This window comes from Oryx dammah, unplaced genomic scaffold, assembly GCF_014754425.2.
Source record: "Oryx dammah isolate SB20612 unplaced genomic scaffold, SCBI_Odam_1.1 HiC_scaffold_8, whole genome shotgun sequence".
In the NCBI taxonomy this organism is placed as follows: Eukaryota; Metazoa; Chordata; class Mammalia; order Artiodactyla; family Bovidae; genus Oryx; species Oryx dammah.
This window is the reverse complement of record NW_024070192.1, coordinates 47,360,793-47,383,675: the sequence shown is the minus strand read 5'-3', so window position 1 is coordinate 47,383,675 and position 22,883 is coordinate 47,360,793. Positions and strand designations below refer to the sequence as shown.

The 22,883-nt window shown below is 40.2% G+C and overlaps 1 protein-coding gene across 6 annotated transcripts in view; it reads right to left on the bottom strand.

Annotated features, from left to right (window-relative positions):
- AP2B1 (adaptor related protein complex 2 subunit beta 1) overlaps nt 1–22,883 on the bottom strand; it is a 115,549-nt gene that overhangs the window by 92,203 nt on the left and 463 nt on the right. The window contains exons 1-5 of one of the 6 annotated variants that reach the window (XM_040244062.1): nt 18,071–18,223; nt 12,350–12,409; nt 7,839–7,944; nt 3,205–3,340; nt 1,291–1,536 (exon numbers count right to left, since the gene is read on the bottom strand). In XM_040244062.1, coding sequence (XP_040099996.1) covers nt 1,291–1,536; nt 3,205–3,340; nt 7,839–7,944; nt 12,350–12,386 — 525 coding nt within the window. In that variant the 5' untranslated portion in view covers nt 12,387–12,409; nt 18,071–18,223. Of the gene's footprint in view, nt 1–1,290; nt 1,537–3,204; nt 3,341–7,838; nt 7,945–12,349; nt 12,410–16,926; nt 17,847–17,927; nt 18,224–22,883 lie in introns of those variants that run through there. The other 5 variants (XM_040244056.1, XM_040244058.1, XM_040244061.1 and 2 more) reach the window with 5 other exon arrangements.

Here is a 22,883-nt window from a genome sequence, read left to right as displayed (position 1 = left end):
ATATGTATTTAAATTATATCATGTATATACACACCCACGGAGGCAGTAACCACTGATGGGTACTAGGGCTCAGAACCAGGTTAGAATTCTGGCCACAGTACCACTAGCTGAGTGACACTGGGATTATTTTTTAGCTTCTCCAAGTGAGAGTCCCTTGGACTATTATAAGGAGATCCAACCAGTCCATCCTAAAGAAGATCAGTCCTGGGTATTCATTGGTAGGACTGATGTTGAAGCTGAAACTCCAATACTTTGGCCACCTGATGCGAAGAACTGACTCATTTGAAAAGACCTTGATGCTGGGAAAGATTGAGGGCAGAAGGAGAAGGGGACAACAGAGGATGAGATGGTTGGATGGGATCACCGACTCGATGGACATGGGTTTGGGTGGACTCCGGGAGTTGGTGATGGACAGGGAGGCCTGGCGTGCTGCAGTCCCTGGGATTGCAAAGAGTCAGACACGACTGAGAGACTGAACTGAACTGAGAAGAAGGTGGGGAGAGAGGTATTCCATTCTCTAGCTTGTGCAGGTAGAGTGGGCATCTGAGAACGAATGCCTCCTTAAATTCTGCCTCCTGGGCACCTTCTTAAGAAGATGTCGAACAAAGGAAATAAGAAAAATTTCCTATTTAAAGGTCAGCAGGGTCCAACAATTTAATAATCCCTAATGCTAACACTTGTTCTAGGAAAATCTTCAAGATACAGTAAAACATAAGGCATTCCTGAAAAGAGTTTCTCACAATTCTACTAAGTAGCCTTAAATTTTCTCTAAAAGTTTTCTTAAAGATACTTGTGAAAATCTCCTCAAATCATCTCGATTTGTTGCATAAAAACAGGTTAAGATTATTAAAGGTTATTGTTAATTATAATGACACATTAAATTCAAATAGAGACCCATTCATGTGTGACATCTTTAAGTTCCCATAGATAAGCAGGGGGTAGGAGAAGAAAACAGGTAAAACAAACTAGCATGTATTAATAATTATTGAATCCGGGGATGGTAACTGAGTTCATTTTATTTACTCATATAGTAACTCTAATTTTGAAGATGTTTGAAAATTCCTATAATGGAAAGTATAAATAAATGAATGGCATGTATATACTATCTGTATATTAGGACTTGGTTTTCAGCTCAGTAGGGTATGAGACAGACAATCTTTGGGTCCCATGGAAATCATGCTTCACAAAGCTAACCTATGGCTCAATGTCCCAAAGATTTATTTTAAACATGCTTTTTAAAGAGACCCATCTTAAATACTGCTCTCTCATACAAAAGTGGAAACACATTACCATTGGATTTGAATCTGCTATGAGATCCCGCAGAGAATCCAGAAATCCCTGATCTTCCACCATCTGGGCATTGATGTCATGGAGTTTTGCCACACAGACTGCTGCTGTCTTCCGGACATATGGATCTTCATCCTTTAAGCACTTGCGGAGGGGCTCACAGAGATACTCTGTAATCTTGTCCACCCGGATGCACCCCATGGTTCTGACTGCCAAGGCTCGAATCAGAGGATTGGGATCTTCACAGTCCTACAGACAACAATCATGACAACTACTGGTGTACATGGTGTCTAAAACCTAACAGTCTGATTTCTATAAGCCACATAAGAATATTTAATTAATGTACATTTCCAGTTATATTCTACATCAGAACCCACATTTTCCAAGTACAAAATTTAGTTGCCTATTCAAAGAGATTAGGCTAGGAATTTATTTAGCTGTTTTAACACACCCTGTAGTATCCGTTCCAGAGCTGGGCAGAAACTCAAGACAGCTGGTGTTACTATCCTCATGGCCATTAGTGACCTGCCCTGAAAAGAGAAAAGGGCTTTGGACTTGTATTCTGCCACAGGTAAAGATCAGAAACTGGAAAGATGTGTCCCACTCCACAAGTATCAAGCAAGGAGAAAAGAGGGCTGGATATATCTGGGGCCTACAGCCAAGAAAACAAAGGAGATTCCAGAAGCTGGTCTGGGCTGCCCAGAAGTTCCTTAAGTGAAGCAGCAGAGAGGTCTGCTGAAATCCTGATTAACATACATTCTCCTTTCCTAGCAAGTGCTTCCAAATACAGTACAAATATTAAGAGAACACTTACCGTGAAGGAATACCCCTTAAATTGCCCTGTATTAAAAAAATTTCTTTAAACCTTATAAACCTATGCACAAGCTAACTTTCAAAAAATGTAACCTAAATTCTTTCCAATGATATCATACACCTATGAATCACCAGACAGAATGTTATTTTGATTCTGTACATTTTTTGGCTAAACATACAAAAAAAAAATTCCATGAGAAGAAAGCATAATGTGTATTTTTTCGAAACAATTTAATAGCAGCTAATTTTAGAAATGCCGTCTGATTTTTGCTTCTAATGTACACTGAATTCCAGACAGAGGAAGAAAACAAGAAGCAAACAAAACAAAAAAATCCCAATTTCTAATAGAAACAACCTTATTATGTTCATCATATCTAATCATATGAGAAATTTAACTGTATATACAATAGTATTAAGGACTTTCTTTGATGGTCAGTTGATTAAATGATTTTTCATCCTTAGAATGTTTGGAATTTGCTTTCAAATCATCCAGCAGGAGAGGAGGTGGGGGTCAGGAAAGCATGTATGGAGAGTATAAGTTAAACAAGACTGGTCATGGCTGGTAACTACTGAAACTACAAGGTGGATATTTAGGAACTTACTATACTATTTCCTCTACTTGAGTATGTTTGAAAATTTGCCTAACAACAACAAAAGTTAATCAACTGTTGTAATACTTATTAAAACAAAATTAAAAGGCAGCTTCTATAGTTCCTACTACTTCTGAAACATAAGCATACTTTCTACAAAGATAAATAGATAAGGCCCCAGGTTACTGACACTAGAATGATATGCCCAACCTTTGTCTGCCATGGAGGGTTAAGAGTGACATTTCACCTGGCTTTCTTCTGCCATCTGGCAAGGATGTACCAAGCCCAGCTGACAGAAGGCTCACCATATGGTCTAAACTGGATGACAAATGACAGCATACAGAATGCTTAAATCATGAACATTCCCTACTTGTCGCCAATACTTCTCTAGAAGCCCTCTTTTGGGACAGAGGTTGCTTATTTGCAATGCAGACGCTGACCATATCAAGAGACACTTCTTAAAAGGCTTTCTGAGATAGAAGAAACTGTTCTTGAGTCCCTAAGAAAAAGCTACCTTCACAAAGCTGTTGACAGCCATGATGGCCATGTCTGGCTGACTCTTGGCATAGTTCATCAAGTAGAGATACACCAGCTTCTTCAGTTCCAGATTGTCCGTCTGCATACAGTTCACTACATCTGGAAAGAGAGAACTGAGGAGAGAGAAAGGGAAGGTGAATTGATATTGGTGCTAAGATGTTGGATAAAACACAAAGAAAAAGCCTTAATTTAAAAAGTAATCTGATGAGAGGACAAATGCAGTGATAATATCACAGAAATGAATTACTAAAGAAACTACAGTAATGGTCTCAAGAAGATACTGAAAACTAGATTTTTTAAAAAACCTTTTACTTTGAAAATTTTCGAAGTGGAGACAGCAGTTTAATGAACCTGATGCATCCATCACCCAACTGTAAATATTGATACATATCTGATCTTGTTTCATATACAACCTCAACCCACTTTCCCTCCCCTAGTCCCTACCCCATCTAACTGCTCTAAACCGTTTCTAAACAAATCCTAGATATACATCTTAGTATATTTCTTCACAGATTTTTTTAAAAATCACTATGTCACACAAAAAAGTTAACACTATTCTTCATACCAATTCTTTGCAGTTTCAAAGCACTACAGTTGCCATGCTTTTCAGTGCGCATATTCTTCCATCTCTAACCAGTGGGAACTTATTTGGTTGGTGTCCTTATTAAAATAGTTGTCAGATAAGGCCTTTGTTCAAAATTTTAACCATTTTCAGAAAACAAAACAGTCCTGAACATGTGTGTGTATGCATGTTTAGTCTCCCAGTCATGTCCAACTCTTTGCGAGCCTATGACTATAGCCCACCAGGCTCCTCTGTCCATGGGATTCTGCAGGCAAGAATACTGGAATGGCTAGCCATTTCCTTCTCCAGGGAATCTTCCCAACCCAGGGATTGAACCTGAATCTTTTGCATCTCTTGCACTGACAGGTGGATTCTGTACCAGATGAGCCACAAGGGAAGCCCATGTGTATGCATATACAGATTTAAACTCTATTATATACACACACCATGAAGGCAGTGACGAGTAATAGGTACCGGGACCCAGAACTAGGTTAGAACCCTGGCTACATTACCACTAGCTGTATGAGTTTGGGATTATTCCTTAGCCCTCTGAGCATACCTTTCTTGACCTCTAACATGGAATAACTTATAATTCAGAATAACCTCTAGTTCAGAAGATATGAGAACTATTAAAAAAAAACAAAAACACTGTTAACTAAAAACATCTATCACCGTGCCTGACACAATGCACTTAAATTTGATTCTCCCTTTTCTTAATGACATTAGAAGGTCATCATGAGCCTTAGAACTTTCTCAGATATTTGTGTTAGAACAACAATATTCCAACACGAGATGCTGGAATTTACTTCTTGCACTCATCCATTTCTTATCAGCAGCGTTTGACTCAACTGATAAAAAGAAAAATGTGCTTCATATTAACATAAATATTTTATAAAGTAAAAATCTATTTTACTTTTCTGAAAAACTTAAGATGACATTGTTTTAGTTTCTGCAAATCTCTTTAATGTCTAGTTTAAGCAAAAATTGAGTCCCAATCTCAGGGTCATGGGTTCAAGCCCCATGTTGGGTGTGGCTTTGGGCTTCCCTGGTGACTCAGGCAGTAAAGAATCTGCCTGTAATACAGGAGATCCCTGGGTCGGGAAGATCCCCTAGAGAAGGCCATGGCAACCCACTCCAGTCTTCTTGCCTAGGAAATCCTATGGATAGAGAGCTACAGTCCATGGGGTTGCAAAGAGTCAAACACAACTGAGTGACTAACACTTTCACTCACTTTTCACTTTCACTTACGCAAAAACAGCGGTATTCTCACATCTGCTCCTGCATTCAACCTGTTGCAGAATACTGTTTTAACTGAAGTATAAAGAAGAAAACACATCTTCACACACAAATATAAATTGCAAAATGGGAGTATTTTAATAGCTTTTTCACATAACTGGATGTTCTTCTTTGACACATTCAGTCAGTTCAGTTCATTCATTCAGTTCAGTTGCTCAGTCATGTCTGACTCTTTGAGACCACATGAATTGCAGCACGCCAGGCCTCCCTGTCCATCATCAACTCCCAGAATCCACCCAAATCCATATCCATTGAGTCGGTGATGCCATCCAATCATCTCATCCTCTGTTGTCCCCTTCTCCTCCTGCCCTCAATCTTTTCCAGCATCAGGGTCTTTTCAAATGAGTCAGCTCTTCACATCAGGTGGCCAAAGTTTTGAAGTTTGAGCTTCAACATCAGTCCTACCAATGAACACCCAGGACTGATCTCCTTTAGGATGGACTGGTTGGATCTCCTTGCAGTCCAAGGGACCCTCAAGAGTCTTCTCCAACACCACAGTTCAAAAGCATCAATTCTTCAGCACTCAGCTTTCTTTATAGTCCAACTCTCATTTCCATACAGGACCACTGGAAAAACCATAGCCTTGACTAGACAGACCTTTGTTGGCAAAGTAATGTCTCTGCTTTGACACATTAAAGTCAGACAAATGATCGTTTTTCTTTTTTTTTTTTTTTAGTCCACAAATCATAGTTTCTTAAAAGTTAGGTGCAATATGGAATCTGAAATCATACTGATAAACATTCTTTACTTGATTGAATTAAAATCCATTCATTTATCATTTATTTTGAATGGATCTTTTACCCATGCATAATTTTATGATATATGTACTGGTTATTTGGAAAACATTGGTTCAATGAGTTATGCAGGTCATCTCTAGGTTGTCATATTTCATTCAGTTCAGTTCAGTCGCTCAGTCATGTCTGACTCTTTGCAAACCCATGAATTGCAGCATGCCAGGTCTCCCTGTCCATCACCAACTCCTGGAGTTTACTCAAACTCATGACCATCGAGTTGGTGATGCCATCCAGCCATCTCATCCTCTGTCGTCCCCTTCTCCTCCTGCCCTCAATCCTCCCAGCATCAGAGTCTTTTCCAATGAGTCAACTCTTTGCATGAGGTGGCCAAAGTATTGGAGTTTCAGCCTCAGCATCAGTCCTTCCAATGAACACCCAGGACTGGTCTCCTTAGGATGGACTGGTTGGATCTCCTTGCAGTCCAAGGGACTCTCAAGAGTCTTCTCCAACACCACAGTTCAAAAGCATCAATTCTTCGGTGCTCAGCTTTCTTCACAGTCCAACTCTCACATCCATACATGATCACAGGAAAAACCATAGCCTTGACTAGATGGACCTTTGTTGGCAAAGTAATGTCTCTGATTTTGAATACGCTATCTAGGTTGGTCGTAACTTTTCTTCCAAGGAGTAAGCATCTTTTAATTTCAGGGCTGCAATCGCCATCTGCAGTGATTTTGGAGCCTAGAAAAAGTCTGACACTGTTTCCCCATCTATTTGCCATGAAGTGATGGGACCAGTTGCCGTGATCTTAGTTTTCTGAATGGTGAGCTTTAAGCCAACTTTTTCACTCTCCTCTTTCAATTTCATCAAGAGGCTTTTTAGTTCCTCCTCATTTTCTGCCCAGCACCAAATAATCACATTCATTAAGTTCACCACCAATCTCATCAGAAAAATCTCTAAGTATTGGAAACTATCAAGCTCATGATTGGAGACAAATTTTCCAACACTCTAATTTTTAAAGTTGAAATGTATCTACTGTCAAATTTTTTCCTTTGAAGTGACAGGTTCACTTTGTTCATTTTTTATAAAATGTCTCCCAAATATTAAGTCTGATTAACCATAATTTTTTCTGTCAATCATTCTTTCGCATAGAATGGTATTCCCAAGTCAAACCATTACACAAGGGCTTTTTTTCAAATCAACCGTCACACTCTGCTATGCAGAAGTCCTTCATGCAAATTCCTGTTTCATCACACGGAATATTAAAAAGACCTGAACTCAGATTCAAGGTTTACTGAAATAAATTTGTAGTGCTTCATGAAGGACAGTCCTAAGTGAAACTGCCCTTTTTCCTGGAAGCACATGGTGGTAAAGGATACAGTGACTACTGTTATGGTCTGGCACATTCCTTTAATTTAGAATATAGCACCAGCCGTGCAAATATCAACACATTGAAAAGGGCAAATAGACCTAAGTATTATTACAATAATAGCTTTGACCTCATGGAATTCATGGAAAGGATATCAGGAATTCTCAGGGGCCTGCAGACTATCCTTACTTATTTCCAAATGGTCCTGCTAAATTACAGGGAAAAAAGAGGCAGAAAAAAATTAGACCATTTGGATTTTGTTACCATTGATTTTCATCTTCAATTCTGCAACTCAATGCAGAGTTGTACAGTTGAGGCACTGGCGTGAGCCAATTAAACTACACATGGGCTTCTGTTCCTCTGTATATTTTTATCATCTAAAACTACCTTAGCAACAGATTTGTGATTTTGCCAGCTTTCAGGAGGTTTTATGCTAGATCTGTATGCAAATGAAATCAAACTGGTTTCACTTTTTAAAAAACACCACACTTGGTCACAGCGTTAATATAAAATCAACTACACTTTCTAATGTTTTCAGTGGGACAAACTAATTCTTATACATTCTTATCATAATGGCCTTAAATGAAAAGCAGTAAAAGCCACTAGAGTCAAGAGTCTAAAGTGAGCAAGACAGGAGAGGTCACCCTTACCTAACATCTTTCCCCACAGTCATAGCAGCAATCACTTTCTTCACAGCCTCCTTCCTCTTTTCTTTCTTTTCATTGTTGAGTTCAGCCTTTAATTCAAAGATTTCTCCTAGAAGAGAACAAACAGATGAGGTCCCAGGGTCAGAAAATTAGAGCACAACACTGCACTATGTAAAGTAAACACCACAGCAGCTAACCAGAGGCAAGGCTGCAACGGAAACAAGATTTTAAAAATAGCAAAGACGTGGTATCTTTCTGCAATGGGGAGAGAATGGCATCTGAGGGATGATCTCCCATCAGAATTTCCAAGTCCTGAGGAAAAAATAAATGTAGACAGGAAACAAGTTCACAAATCAATGTTTTCAAACCAGAAGAGTCTTTCCATTCACTACTCTCAACTCCACAAAGTGAGGATCCAAGGTCACAGAGCTAGCAAGTAACAGAACTGGCCTTAGAATGGTTTCTCCCAACTTTTTTAATTTAAGAATTTTCCAACATTGTCTACAAATTCTTACCTGGGAGGGATCTAAAAATACCAATGCTCAGGCTCCATTCTGATCCAAGTAAATCAGACTTTCAGACAGTAAAACTCCTATGTTCATATTTTTTAAAGTTTCCCCAAGTGATTCTAACTGTACAGGGCTGAAAATCACTGTCTAATCAGTACTTTAAGATGTCAACGAGATTTAAAGCCCTATCCTGTTCAATCAAGCTAACAACAGAAATAATCATCCTAAAGCTTCAAGAATGGTACAAACCAGTCATTTCTAAATGTACACTCTTCAGTGGCTGCTCAAGCTCTGCACTGTGAAATGCCAGGACTGTCACTACTATTTTAAGGCCAAGGTTCACCTACCTTAAGAAAGCTGAAGCCGAAATAAGAAGATAACAACTCTGGTTTTACAAGAAAGAAAATATACTGTAACACTATGAAAAAGAAGAGGACTACTGCCACTTCCACTTCCCATCTAGAGTACTGCCTCATTTTCTTCCACTGTTCTTGCCGTTCATTTCAGCCTCACTCACCAGTACAGAAATAGTGGGGGCAGCCAGCAATGTGATCTGCTGAAGCCTCTAAAGGAGAAGGATGAAACCAGTAAGCAGCACAGAAGATAAGCACTAAAAAAGCTTGTATATCAAGATCTACTGCCAACAAAGCAAACAAATTTTGAAAAGTATCATCCCTTTATTTGACAGCTGCTATAAAAATAGCACAGACAGAAAAGCTGGGCCCTTGAAAGAGTCATCCTCTGCTGCCAAATCCAGCTCTCAGGGTTCCCATCATTTACTTCTGGGCAAAGTAAAGAACAAGCAGCAGGGTTTCAGAAAATCTGAATTGTGAATAGCAGCAGGAGTAGAAGAATCAAAACAGGATGTAACTGAAATTATTCCAACTCCAATAGCATAAATTTAAAGAGTATGTTCCATGGCAGTTCTAGTGGGTGTTACAGGAAGTAAAAGAAACACAATCTATCCATTTTTAAAAATGTGGTATTTACTCAGTCGTGATTCATCTGTAAGTCTCAAACTTGTACAAAAATCCCTGAATTTAAAAAAAGGTTACCAGGACCCATTATAAGAGAAGGTTTGAAGAATTAGGTGAGTTTTTAAATTACATCTTTTTGTATCATTATACACAACATCCGGGCTCCCCTTGTGGATCAGCTGGTAAAGAATCTGCCTGCAATGTGGGAGACCTGGGTTCGATCCCTGGGTTGGGAAGAGCCCCTGGAGAAGGGAAAGGCTACCCTCTCCAGTATTCTGGCCTGGAGAATTCCATGCGCTGAGGGGTCACAAAGAGTCAACATGACTAAGCGACTTTCACTTTGACTTTCACACAACATCTAGGTCATCAAAGCACACAAAATGTTAATAGAAGAAATAAATACATTTCAGAATGATAAGAGAATCAGAAATAAAGCTGAAAATGAATGACCGGGGCTAAAGGATTTTCTAAGGTGTAAGCAATATAAACAGGAAGAAGCTGGGTGGAGCGGAGGTGCACTAAGTGAGGCAAGGGGTCTCATACATACTACCGCTTTATTGAATTCCTATCTTTCCCCCTTCTCTCCTCCCCTTCATCAACTCTACCAAGCAGCTAGCAGTAGCTCTCAATCTCAGCTAAACACTGGAAAAATCTGGGGGGCTTTTAAAAATCCCATCAAAGTCATATCCCAGACCAAAGAAATAAGGCCATGTGCAGGGGAAGACTGGACATCACCTCCTCTCTTTCACTGGGCCATTTCAATGTGTCAGCAAGGTTGAAAACCATGGACTAGCAGCTGACGTGATATGCAGTGCCCTATGGTGTTTTCTGTATTACAGTGGAAGAGCCTGTTTAAAAGAAAGTAAAGTCGCTCAGCCGTGTCCGACTCTTTGTGACCCCATGGACTGTAACCTACCAGGCTCCTCCCTCCATGGGATTCTCCAGGCAAGAGTACTGGAGTGGGTTGCCATTTCCTTCTCCAGGGGATCTTCCTGACCCAGGGATCGAACCCAGGTCTCCCGCATTCCAGGCAGACTCCTTAACCTCTAAGCCACCAGGCTGTATCCTTGTTTACCCTCAATTAACTCCAAATGACAGAAGAAATGACAAATATGCTTGGGCTTTCTAGATAACTTTCTGGTGCTCCAGGCACTGTACCTGCCCTCCCATTTTCTTTTTCTTTTGAAAGCATTTTAATCTTACAGAAAATCTGTAAAACTCCCCAGTTTCTAATGTTATACCACATTTGCTTTACCATACTTCTTTATATATTTATAACATTTTTCTGATTCATTCAACAAACTGTAGACATCACATCTCTTTAGCCCTAAATTATATATCAGTGTGTAATTTCTAAGAACAAGGAATTACATTAAATAACCATAATACAATGATGAAAATCAGGAAATTTAACACTAACACATTATCTAATCTATATAGACTTAGTGATCTTGATAATGTTCTCTATAGTAACTGTACCCCTATCCCCCTTAGGGCAGAATCCTATTCAGGATCATGTGTTACATTTACTGTCATGTCTCAGTATCCTTTAATCTGAAACAGCTGGTCAGCCTTTGTCTTTCATTATAATGACATTTTTAAAAAGCACAGGACAGTCATTTTAAAGAACACCCTCAGTTGTCACAGGTATTTTCTCATAATCACACTGAGGTTATGCATTTTGGCAGCTGTAATTGATACATAATGGTATGTGCTTCTCAGTGCATCACATCATTTTTATCTTTAACAAAAAAGACGTCATGCAAAACAATGCATGAGTGCAAGGATAAGAAAATATCAAGTTTCCAGGCACTGTTTTGTATCATCTCTTTTTTGTGGTTAAAATTTTTTTCAATCATATGTATTAATATATACACAGAAAAGATTAAGGATACACATCAAGTTCCCATCAGGAACAGGAATAGAGAGGAAGAGAAATTTATTTTTACTTTTTATTGCTATATTGCTTTAATAATACCCCTTGTTATAAAATGTTTATTTCCAAGGAAAAAATAAAAGAATTTGGTGCAGCCACTATGAAAAACACCGTACGAGTTCCTTAAAAAACTAGAGTCGCCATATGATGCAACAATTCCACTCCTGGGTATATATCCAGAGAAAACTCTAATTTGAAAAGATACATGCACCCCAATGGTCATAGTAGCACTATTTACAACAGCCAAGACATGGCAGCAACCTAAGTGTCCATCGACAGATGAAAGGATAAAGAAGATGTGATTTATATATACTATGGAATATTATTCAGCCATAAAAAAGAATGAAATACTGTCATTTGCAGCAACATGGATAGACCTAGAGATTACCATACTAAGTGAAGTTAAATCACACAGAGAAAGACAAATATATGATATCACTTATACGTGGAATCTAAAAAAAAAAAAAAATGATACAAATGGACTTATTTACAAAACAGAAAACAAATGATGGTTAACAAAGCAGGGGGAAGAGTGGGAGGAGATAAATTAGGACCTTGGGATTATGAGATACACACTACTATATATTAAATAGACAAACAACAATGTTCCTCTGAGCAGCACAGGGAACTATATTCAATATCCTCAATATCTTCTAATAACCTATAATAGGAAAGAATCTGAAAAAGAATACACACACACAAACACACATGACTGAATTACTCTTGCAGTACACCAGAAACAAACACAACATTGTAAACCAACTACACTTCAATTTTTTAAAAAAAGAGAATAAATGTGCTTCTTCCTCTTTCACCCTCCTCAGACCTATCAATCTTCAGTGGATCAATCTCGGATCTCTTCCTTCCACTAAAACCTTCAAGTCAAAATGATGTGCATTACAGTTAGATCTTTCAGAACCTATACTCTAAAAATCTGTTCAATGCACTTTTCTGTAGAAGCAGTAGGTTCCCAATGAGATGGTCCAAAACCTGCATCTCTAAAGAGATCAGGAGCATTCCACCTGAAGCAATTTTACACCATCACTTCTGAAGAATCTTCAAAAAAGGCTTTTATCAAGTTCTCATACTCACCCTTTTTATTGGTTGTGAAGTACTTGGAGTCAGTCATGGTTTTGGATCTTTAATGTGCACCTAGAGCAAGAGAAAAGAATACCCTTATCTGAGTTATTTGGGTCCAACAAGGGATTCAACTAATTTTAAGAACATTTATATATCAGAATATCTAAATTCCACAATGAGTCTCTTCATCCTTACCATCATGGGTGATCCAAAGGGATGCAAGGATAGTTAAGAATAAAACTCCTGTGTCAAAAAGTTAATTGGAGCAAACTCCAAAGGCTTAATGGAAGAGAGTGAAAATCTGAACCTATCATGGCTTTATGATTTTATCCACAATTATCTCCTCAGAGCCTCTAAGACCTAAAGCTAGATCTTTCTGTAAATGCATCTCCATTAGCCACTCCAATATTTAAGACAAAGTTTGTGTTGAAAGATCTCCCTATTACTTTCTATTAAGGCAAATCTAACTTACTCCCAGAGTCTCTTAGAAGCATAGAAAAACTGAAAGAGAAAATAATTGTATCAATCTATTCACCATCACATGTATCAATAAAAGGAATCTCTTTCAGAAAAAAAAAAGGGAAAGTCTAAATTAGTAGGACAATATTCTTTCATGACAAACATCTAGAGAGGCCTTAAAAATTGTTTTTCATATTTCCAACAACCTACAATTACCCCCAAAAGAAATGATCAGTTTACACTTAAAAACAATGCAAAGAACTGAGATATCTGTTTAGTCACATTGAGTACAAAAAAGAATCAGAACTGATACTAAAACTTAAAAGAACATGGGTGCCAGCTTGAACTTTACCTTTGCCCTTCCAATTTCCAGAACAACTTCAGCTGACGTAAGACTCCACTGGTAAAACAAAACCAGCATGGACTAAAAAGATTTCTCTTATGAAACAGTGTTTTCTGATTTGAGAAATTCTAAAGACTTTGTCCAATGTACTTGACTTCTTCAAATACATTAAATTTCTCTTTTAATAATACTCCTGCACTTAAAAAAGGTATCTTCTTTTTTACCACCATTATTACTACTACTTATCACCAAATTTACGACAGATGCCTCAGTACCTGCTCATTACTTTCAGGTCAAAACAACATCAGTGATAACACATTTGGCAAATGTGAGTGACCACACCTTTACAAACAATGGTACTTATGAATATGAGAGAGAAGACCTAAGCACTAAACACATCAATGTAATTAAGGAAAAAAGAGCCACAAAATCATGAAGTAGTGACAAGAGCTTGGCTCAACTTTGTTCTCTAAAATGTACCACTTGGGTAATTTAAGAGAAATTAGACTAATTTGCTATCTTTCCAAGCAGCTACTTTTTATAATCCTGATGCTTATATACAATAGTGCTTTAGGTTGTACCAGAATTTCACTGAATTTACTGTGTTAAAAGTGAGCTAGAACTCATAAATCATTATACAAAACAAAAATTTGTTTTCAGCTTATCTGTTACAATTTAAAGTGACTCTGTAACAAAGACTTGCCTTATGTAATATTTTCATAATGCCTTTCTAGCAAAAATTCAAAGAATGTTATAATCATTTAATCCATTCACAATGTAAACTAAATGTGAAGTGGGCAAACTGAAGAAAGGAGTCTCCCACATAGAGGACTTGGAATAAATCTGAAGTTATTATCTAAGGACTTACACATGGCATTGCACTGTGTGCTCCGTTTGACTCTGAAATCCCATGGACTATAGCCCTTCAGGCTCCTTTGTTCATGGGATATTGGAGTGGGCTGCTATTTCCTCCTCAGGGGATCTTGCTCACACAGGGACTGAACCTGTGTCTCCTGCACTGGCAGGTAGATTCTTTACCACATTCAGCCACCTGCAAAGCCCAAGAACTTACATACACAAAGAGGAAAACCAGTATACAGAAATGACTGCTAAAGCCTGACAGGAGGGCCATAGCTCAAGGCCATTATGGTCTCTCCAGGATGTGATTATGCCACTCTAAATCCTATGGGGTTATCAAAGCTTAACACTTGCTCAAGATTTAAAAACAAAAGCTGCTTGGAATTTTTCATTGTTTCTTTGAAAAAGGGCCCCCAAATTGTTTTGTTTCCTAAAGCTCTGACACATTCACGCATACTAAATTTCTAACAGAAATTTTCCGCACAATCTATTACACACTAAATTAACCTAGTCTTAAGTCCTACCTTTAACAGTGACTCACACAATTTCATTACCTCCCCTAACAATCTTTATCACTGAGGAAGAGATTTCTGTCCTATCCATTGTGAGCACCACGTGTTCTTAACTAGGGAATAATGTACCCCAACCACAAAACTTCAGCGAAGAGGAGAAAGTCAAGTACATAATCTTAGATACTAAATTAAAATCCCTGCTTTTAAAGACAAGGGAGAAACTTACCACTCTCTTCCTTCACTCTGTCCTACACAAGAGTAATGTAATATCCCTTACAGCTACCAGTAGAGAAACATTTTATCATGTTAGTTCCTGCTAACAAAGAAACTCAAAAAAAAATAAAATTAAAACTAAAAAAAAAGAAAGAAGCAGACTTGTACAATACTGTAAATGTACTAAATGCCACCAAACTGTTCACTCCAAAATGGTTCATTTTCTGTGAACTGCACCTCAAAAGATGCATATGCATGTTTTTAAATGAGACAGTCACATGCCAGAGATGAACACAGATTCTCTAAAACACAGGACGGTGAAAACTCCTGTCTGTTTCAGAAGCACCGCCCCCCCTCCAAAAACGCAGCCAAGATAAAGACAGAGTTCAAAGAATAAAGTATTTGCTGAAAAGCCTCAAAAATCTAGCCTGGATCGGAGTGGAGTTTGGGGGAGAATGGATACATGTATGTGTATGGCTGAGTGGAACTAATATTGTTAATTGACTATACTCTAATTAAAAAAAAAAAATCAAGTTCTTCTGGGGATTGGGAGAGAAGTTATTCCTCAGGAGAGATCCAGAGCAAAGCGAAGCCAACATAGAATTGGAACTCACACTACTTTTACCAGATCAAACTAGACAAGTCATCCATCGGCTGCTCTACCAGCTTGAGGTATGGCCTCAGGACATTGTTTTAAAACATAAATGAGGCCAACAGAGTCAAAAGCACAATTTCTCTAACTTTCCTAGCCCAGAGTGTGATGTCACTGCATTTCAGAAAAGGCCTCTCTGTACAGGATTACACATCTAGATTTAACATAACCTAGTTTCTACTAAATATAGGCTGTGACAGTTTTCCCTTCTCAACTATTCCTCCCTCCTTCTGGTGCCCCTAAAGAGAATAAGGCCAGAAAAAAATTAATAGGGGTCTTAACTCCAAACGGCTCTCTGGGAAACAGCAGCTAATTTAGAGTTGGTGAGGCCACTAAATCCACTCTCTTCATGTGAAGTTGGATTTTACACAGCGGGTGCCCGTAGGGAAAAAGTGAACAGAATTAAACCAAATTATAAAGTGGACAGGTCATTCTAGTAATCTTTCATTACAAGCATAAGGATGAGAAGCGCTAATTATACATTTCAATAACACATCTTCATGTATCATTTATTGCATACAAAATTACAACATAACTCATTACAACAGACATAGCTATCATTTCCTTTTAAAAATGACTACAAAGTACTCTGGTAATATCATACAGTAAGAAAAAAGGTCTTAAGTTTTACATCCAATTCTTAATTGAAATAAATTCTGGAAAACTTACGCCTGAAGAGAGAGAAAGAAGAAAGAAAAGAAAATGTGTCCTTCCTAATTCGTTCCTTGTTCAGCTTGATTCAGAACTGTGCCTAAAATGTAGTATTTTAAAACACAGGTAGAAAGCTGAGCGCCGAAGAATTGATGCTTTTGAATTGTGGTGTTGGAGAAGACTCTTGAGAGTTGCCTGAACTACAAGGAGACCCAACCAGTCCATTCTAAAGGAGATCAGTCCTGAATATTCACTAGAAGGACTGATGGTGAAGCTGAAACTCCAATACTTTGGCTACTTGATGCGAAGAGCTGACTCACTGGAAAAGACCCTGATGCTGGGGAAGATTGAAGGCAGGAGGAGAAGGGGACGACGGAGGATGAGATGGCTGGATGGCATCACCGACCCAATGGACATGAGTTTGAGTAAACTTCGGAAGTTGGTGATGGACAGGGAGGCCTGGAGTGCTGCAGTCCATGGGGTGGCAAAGAGTCAGACACGACTGAGTAACTGAACTGACTGACTGAAAATACAGGTGTGTTTAAAGAAGGAAAAAAAAGATGGAAGAACCAGGTTTTCTTGAGTCTCTTAAGTCACAGAATGTTGTTTAGTGGTTAAGTCACATCCTACTGTTTTGCGACTCCATGGACTGAAGCCTGCTAGGTTTCTCTGTCCATAGGATTTCCCAGGAAGGGATACTGCGGTGGACTGCCATCTCCTTCTGCAGGGGATCTTCCCAAGCCAGGGACCAAACCCACGCCTACAGCAGACAAGCCACCAGGGAAGCCCTCAGCTAACAGAATGTTAGCTTTATACTAATTTTACCACCCAGCTTTCAGTGACGCTATCTGCAGAACACCCTCTACTTTCTGCTTCTTTGGGAGTTTAAACTGTCAAATACCTGTAAACAGTTCTCACATTCCCACCAGGCTTAGTCACCACTGGCAAAGTGTTACACGTTTTCTTGTACAGCTGCATCTCCTTCATCTGCTGCTTTCTATTATTACTTTGTAAGTGTACCCTGAAGCTAGGCAACAGAAGTATCCCAGGAAGATGATTAATAATTTAAATTGTTCCTCACTGAGACCACTTTCTTGGTCATTCTATCTTTCTAAACTTACTGCGGTTTTTTTTTTTTTTTTTTTACTTTCTCTTTAAACCACAAGGATTGTTAACAGTGTTTGGCATTTTTGAAACCTTTAAAAGTAAAAAGTTTAATGAAGCAGCCACACTTTATTCACACCGCTTGATAATGGAGTTAAAAAAAAAAGTCTGCCCCCAAATAGAAGAGTACTGTTAAAAACTAACAGCATGAATAAACTCTCTGGATTTTTTTTTTTAATGGAATTAACAGGAAGTTCCAGTTTCTTTACCTGTCTTAATCCCCAGCCTTTCTCAAACCAGACCGTTCCTTCTAAGGCCCCGAAGAAAAAACTCCGGGCTAAGATTTACTCCCAAGAGCTTCCCCCCTCTCATATCGGGTCAATTCTCTGGGTTTTTCTTCCCTTTCTCCGGAGTCAGGAATTCCTCTTCTTTCCCGAGGTGGTAAAAATTCTACGGCTATGTTCCTCCATTACGAAGCAGAGGAAAGGCGTCTCTTAACCTCAAATGACGGACGACGGCGAAGTTTACCCGTCTAGGAGGAAACCTCTGGGGAACCCCTTTTCCCTTTCCTCAGCTGAGCATGTCCTACCTAGCCTCTCACAGAACGACGCCAAACCGGGAAGAAGCAAGGTTCTCTCCTCGGCCTCCGGTCTCCGCCAGCCACACCCCTGGCCTCTGACCCTCTTAACCCCACGACTTCGAACTTATCTTTCCGCCAGTGCCCCCCCAATTCCCACCTCGAGGATTCCCTCGCCCCGCCCCAGCGGTGGAGTCCTTTTCTCCAACCCTCTTCCTCACAACGGTCACACCCGACGGCTCACTCCATCTTCAACGGTCACGGCCCTCGGATTTCCTCTCCTCCGCCTGTCTCCAACCAAGTCTGGGGATCCCCCACCCCATCAAAAAGGAACACACCCCAGAGGTAGCCGCCTACAACTCACCGTAGGCAAGGGCGGGGGTGGCAGCAGCGGCCAGAGAGCACGGCCCGAGCGATGTTGTAATGGTTTCCTGCACGTCACGACTCCTTCTCCAGGTCTAAGCCACTGCGCAAAACCCACATTGCCAGGGACAAAGATGGTGGACAGGAAACTCTTACGTCAGAGAGCCTCGCCGTGTGACGTCATCCAGACGCGCGAGAGAAAGAGAAAGGAGGGACGACTCTGTCGCCTTGGAGACGGAAAAATTTTGCGCGGTGGGGAAGAGATCTGAGATCTGAGCTTCGGAGGAAATTAATCTGAAAGAATCTAGTAAACAAGCTGACATTCTCTGGGTTTGTTTCCTCACACAAGACCTCTCTAAAAACTTACACAATCAGTGAAATGCCTTTTGCTTTAAAAACAAACAACAAAACCCAGCTAATTCCTTGGGCAGTTAAAATACACGGACAGTGGTGATCCAGCCCAGGATTATACAAGGGCGGTGGAACTGGAGGGAGACTGGTGCAAGGAAACAAGGCTGACACGGTCTCAAATCTATGTGTGAATCCATCTGAATCCGAATCCCTGCCCTGAATGTGACTAGGAAAGTTACTTGTCTCTTCAACTTCAGTCTTCTTACTTGTGAAATAAAAACGATAATAACTCTTACCAGTTCATGAAGCTTAAACCGGATTAGGTGGTAAGAAGCCTAGCATGTAATAGGTATGCTTTGTTAATTGTTTTAGTTGTTAAGTCACGGCCGACTCTTATGACCTCATGGACTGTAGCCCACCAGGCTCCTCTGTCCATGTGATTTCCTAGGCAAGGATACTGGGGTGGTTTGTCATTTCCTTCTCCAAGGGATCTTCCCCACCTAGGGACTGAACCCGTGTCTATTGCATTGGCAGGCGAGTTCTTTACCAATGAGCCACCAGGAAAACCTAGGAGTTTGCTTACTCAAAAGAAGTCCCTTTCAGAAACCAAGACCTAGAAATCTCTGTATCTTCCCCTCAAAACTAAAACTTCCCACCTAAAACTGCTCTAATTAAAAAAAAATCAATAAAGTCTTTAATCAAGAAAGAAGAAGAATGTGAAGAGAGCCTAAGGCAGAAGCTGGGAAACCAAAATGCTCCCTGAGAAGCAGTCAGGGAGGCAGAAGGAAAAGAAGGCAGTCATAATGATTTAGAATGTTTTTAGAGTTCTATGCAAGTATAGGAACTGAATATCAAAACTGTATCTCTGAGGCCTACCCCCGCCTCCCCCGAATTTGTTGAATGACTAAATGTATGAGTGAGTGGTCAAGAAGAACAGTTGCTATAGAGAAAAGGAGGAGCCAAAAAGTGTCCAAGAATTTAGCAACACAAAGGTCTTTATGTCATTGCCGAGACCATCCATAGAGACATTGAAGGCAAAAGTCATGCTGCAGAGGTTGGAAGATAAATGGAAGGAAAGGAATGAAAACAGAGAACTCCATAAAAAAGTATGACTGAAAAGAAAAGAGATATAAGATGGTGTTTGAGGGAGTAGCAAGGATTTATGTTCTATACTCATACATTTTCTTTACACTGTCCCTTTAGCAATACCATGGGTTCAACTCTTTTTCCTACTCATATGACTCCTAAAAAGCCTATCTCTAGCCTTGACCTATTACCCAAACTTCACCACCAAATTGCTAACACTTTTGAGTAATTCTATATACATGCCAAGTCATAAAAGTATGGGGTAGGGTGGGGATTTAAAAAAAACAAACAAACCTGATTCCAGGTACAATTCACAGAAGACAGAGTTGTATTTTGTAAAGAATATGCCACCAGAAAAATCTTTGATTCATACCTCTTCCCCCGTTCAAAAACTTCCAAGTTTCTCATTTTCCTAATTTGTATAGAACCTGTCCTTCTCCAGTAGTCATGTATGGATGTGACACTTAAACTATAAAGTTGAGCACTGAAGAATAGTTGCTTTTGAATTGTGGTATCGGAGAAGACGCTTGAAGAGTCCCTGGACTGCAAGGGATTGATTGCAGTCAATCCTATGGGAAATCAGTCCTGAACATTCATTGGAAGGACTGATGCTGAAGCCAAAGCTCCAGTACTTTGGCTACCTGATGCAAAGAACTGACTCCTTGGAAAATACCCTGATGCTGGGAAAGGTTGAAGGCAGGAGAAGAAGGGGACAGCAGATGAGATGGTTGGATGACATCACCGACTCGATGGACTTGAGTTTGAGCAAGCTCCGGGAGTTGGTGATGGACAGGGAAGCCTGGAGTGCTGCGGTCCATGGAGTCACAGTCCGACACGACCGAGAGACTGAACTGAACAGAACTGTCCTCCCAGTTTTCCCCATTTCTTTGCTCTTTAGTTTTCTTATCTACAAAATGGAAAGTGAAAATGAAAGTGAAAGTGAAGTTGCTCAGTCGTGTCCGACTCTTTTCGACCCCACGGACTGTAGCCTACCAGGCTCCTCTGTCCACGGGATTTTCCAGGCAATAGTACTGGAGTGGATTGCCATTTCCTTCTCTAGGGGATCTTCCTGACCCAGGGATCGAACCCGGGGCTCCCTCATTGTAGACAGACGCTTAACTGTCTGAGCCAAAGAAACAGTAATATCCAATCATGATATTATTATAAGGATGACATGAATTAGGCTACATAAGTTATTTAACTATGCCTGCACATAGTATATATATGAGGAATATGAAGCAATATATGGCTCTGTCGTTGACCAGGACTTGTTCTGAGTAGTCCGTGCTGTGCTTGAGCTCAGTTGTTTTAGTCCTGTCTGACTCTTTTCAACGCTATGGACTGTAGCCCCCCAGGCTCATCTGTCCTTGGGCTTCTCCAGGCAAGAATACTGGAGTGGGTTGTCACGCCCTTCTCCAGATCTTCCCGACCGAGGGATCAACTGGGGTCTCTTGCATTGCAGGCAGATTCTTTACCCACTGAGCTACCTGGGAAGCCTTTGGAGTGTGTAAATGTTTGCTAAGATTGCAATTATCTCAATGAATTACACTGACAAACATTACTAGCCAGAAACCTGGGTGTCATTCTCGATTTCTCTCTTTCCCTTAACTGCCACATTCATTCCAAGTTGTCAGTTCTACCTTCGAAAAGTATCTCAACTTTGTTCAGTTCCCCCTGTTCACCTCATTAGTCCAATCCACCATGACCTCTTATATGAACTACTGGAAAATTCAACTCTCCCCCAACCATTTTCCATATAGCCAGATATTTAACTTTTTTTGAAATATAACAAACATTTCCAAAAGAGCATACATCATAAATGTAAGGCTTGACAAACATACACAAAGTAAAGCTAACTACATAACCATTACAGGGTCATCTTAAAAATATAAACCTGGTCATGACTCTGGTGTATAAATCCTTCAAAAGCTTCCCACTGCACTTTGACTAAAAGCCAGTCTCCTTCCCATGACTTAGGAGTGCTCTGGTTCCTGTCCACCTAACATTTTATTTTTTCCTCTCTCAGTTCCTCTTCATTTCACTCCTTGCTAGGTTTTGCAGCCCTCAAATACTCGAAGTTGTTTCCCATCCTAGGGGCTTTATAACCACTCCTCCTACCTATTCGTCTTCCCTAACTCTATACAGGGTTGAGTTATGACTGGCTCATAATTTAGGTCTTGTTTTTAACTGTAATCTCATGAAAGCACTCCCTGATTACCCTATCTAAAAGGTTCTTTCCTCCCAGCCCCCACTGCCACCCCCTTCCTAGCCCTCTTATTCCATTTGGTAGTGAGTGAGCCAGTGAAGTCGCTCAGTCGTGTCCGACTCTTTGCGATCTCATGGCCATAGCCTGCCAGGCTCCTCTGTCCATGGAATTTTCCAGGCAAGAATACCAGAGGGGGTTGCCATTTCCTTCTCTAGGGGCTTCCTTCCTGACCCAGGTCTCCCGAATTTCGGGCAGATTCACCATGACTATGACTTTTCCCAAATGTACTCAACCGTTTGAGGTCCACCTAATTTCTCAGTGGAGAAGGTAATGGAACCCCACTCCAGTACTTTTGCCTGGAAAATCCCGTGGACGGGGGAGCCTGGTGGGCTACAGTCCATGGGGTTGCTAAGAGTCAGAGAGGACTGAGGGACTTCACTTTGACTTTTTCCTTTTATGCATTGGAGAAGGAAATGGCAACCCACTCCAGTATTCTTGCCTGGAGAATCGCAGGGACAGCGGACCTGGTGGGCTGCCATCTATGGGGTTGCACAAAGTTGGACACGACTGAAGCGACTTAGTAGTAGTAGCAATTTCTCAGTGGACTTCTGGTCCTGATATGAGATACAAGGAGATACCAGGTTACATCACTCTAGTAGAAAGCAACTGGCAGAGAGAAGCTGAGATAAACGTGAGGTTAGAAACAATCTTCCCTTTGGTTACAAAGGCCAATACAGGGCTTCTGTCGGAGCTGGTTTGAACAGCCTCATTTCTCCCAGCTGTTATTACCATATGAATCTCACCATGTTAACCTATCTGATGGCTCTTAATACCTTTTAACATAAGCACAATCAATTTTTGTGTGCCCTATCTCATTATACCATAAACCTGAGTGGGGTTTGTGATGAGGTGTTTATTATTTATTGGCTGTAATAACTGACATTGTTATTTGACTGCCTTTTTTTCTCATGTAATAATAATGTCAGTTTACTTTTAAAATAGTCTCAAAGAACTATTAATTGACTAACAGTGAAACAGGGAGTGGCTGCTGCTGCTAAGTCGCTTCAGTCGTGTCCGACTCTGTGCGACCCCATAGACGGCAGCCCACCAGGCTCCCACGTCCCTGGGATTCTCCAGGCAAGAATACTGGAGTGGGTTGCCATTTCCTTCT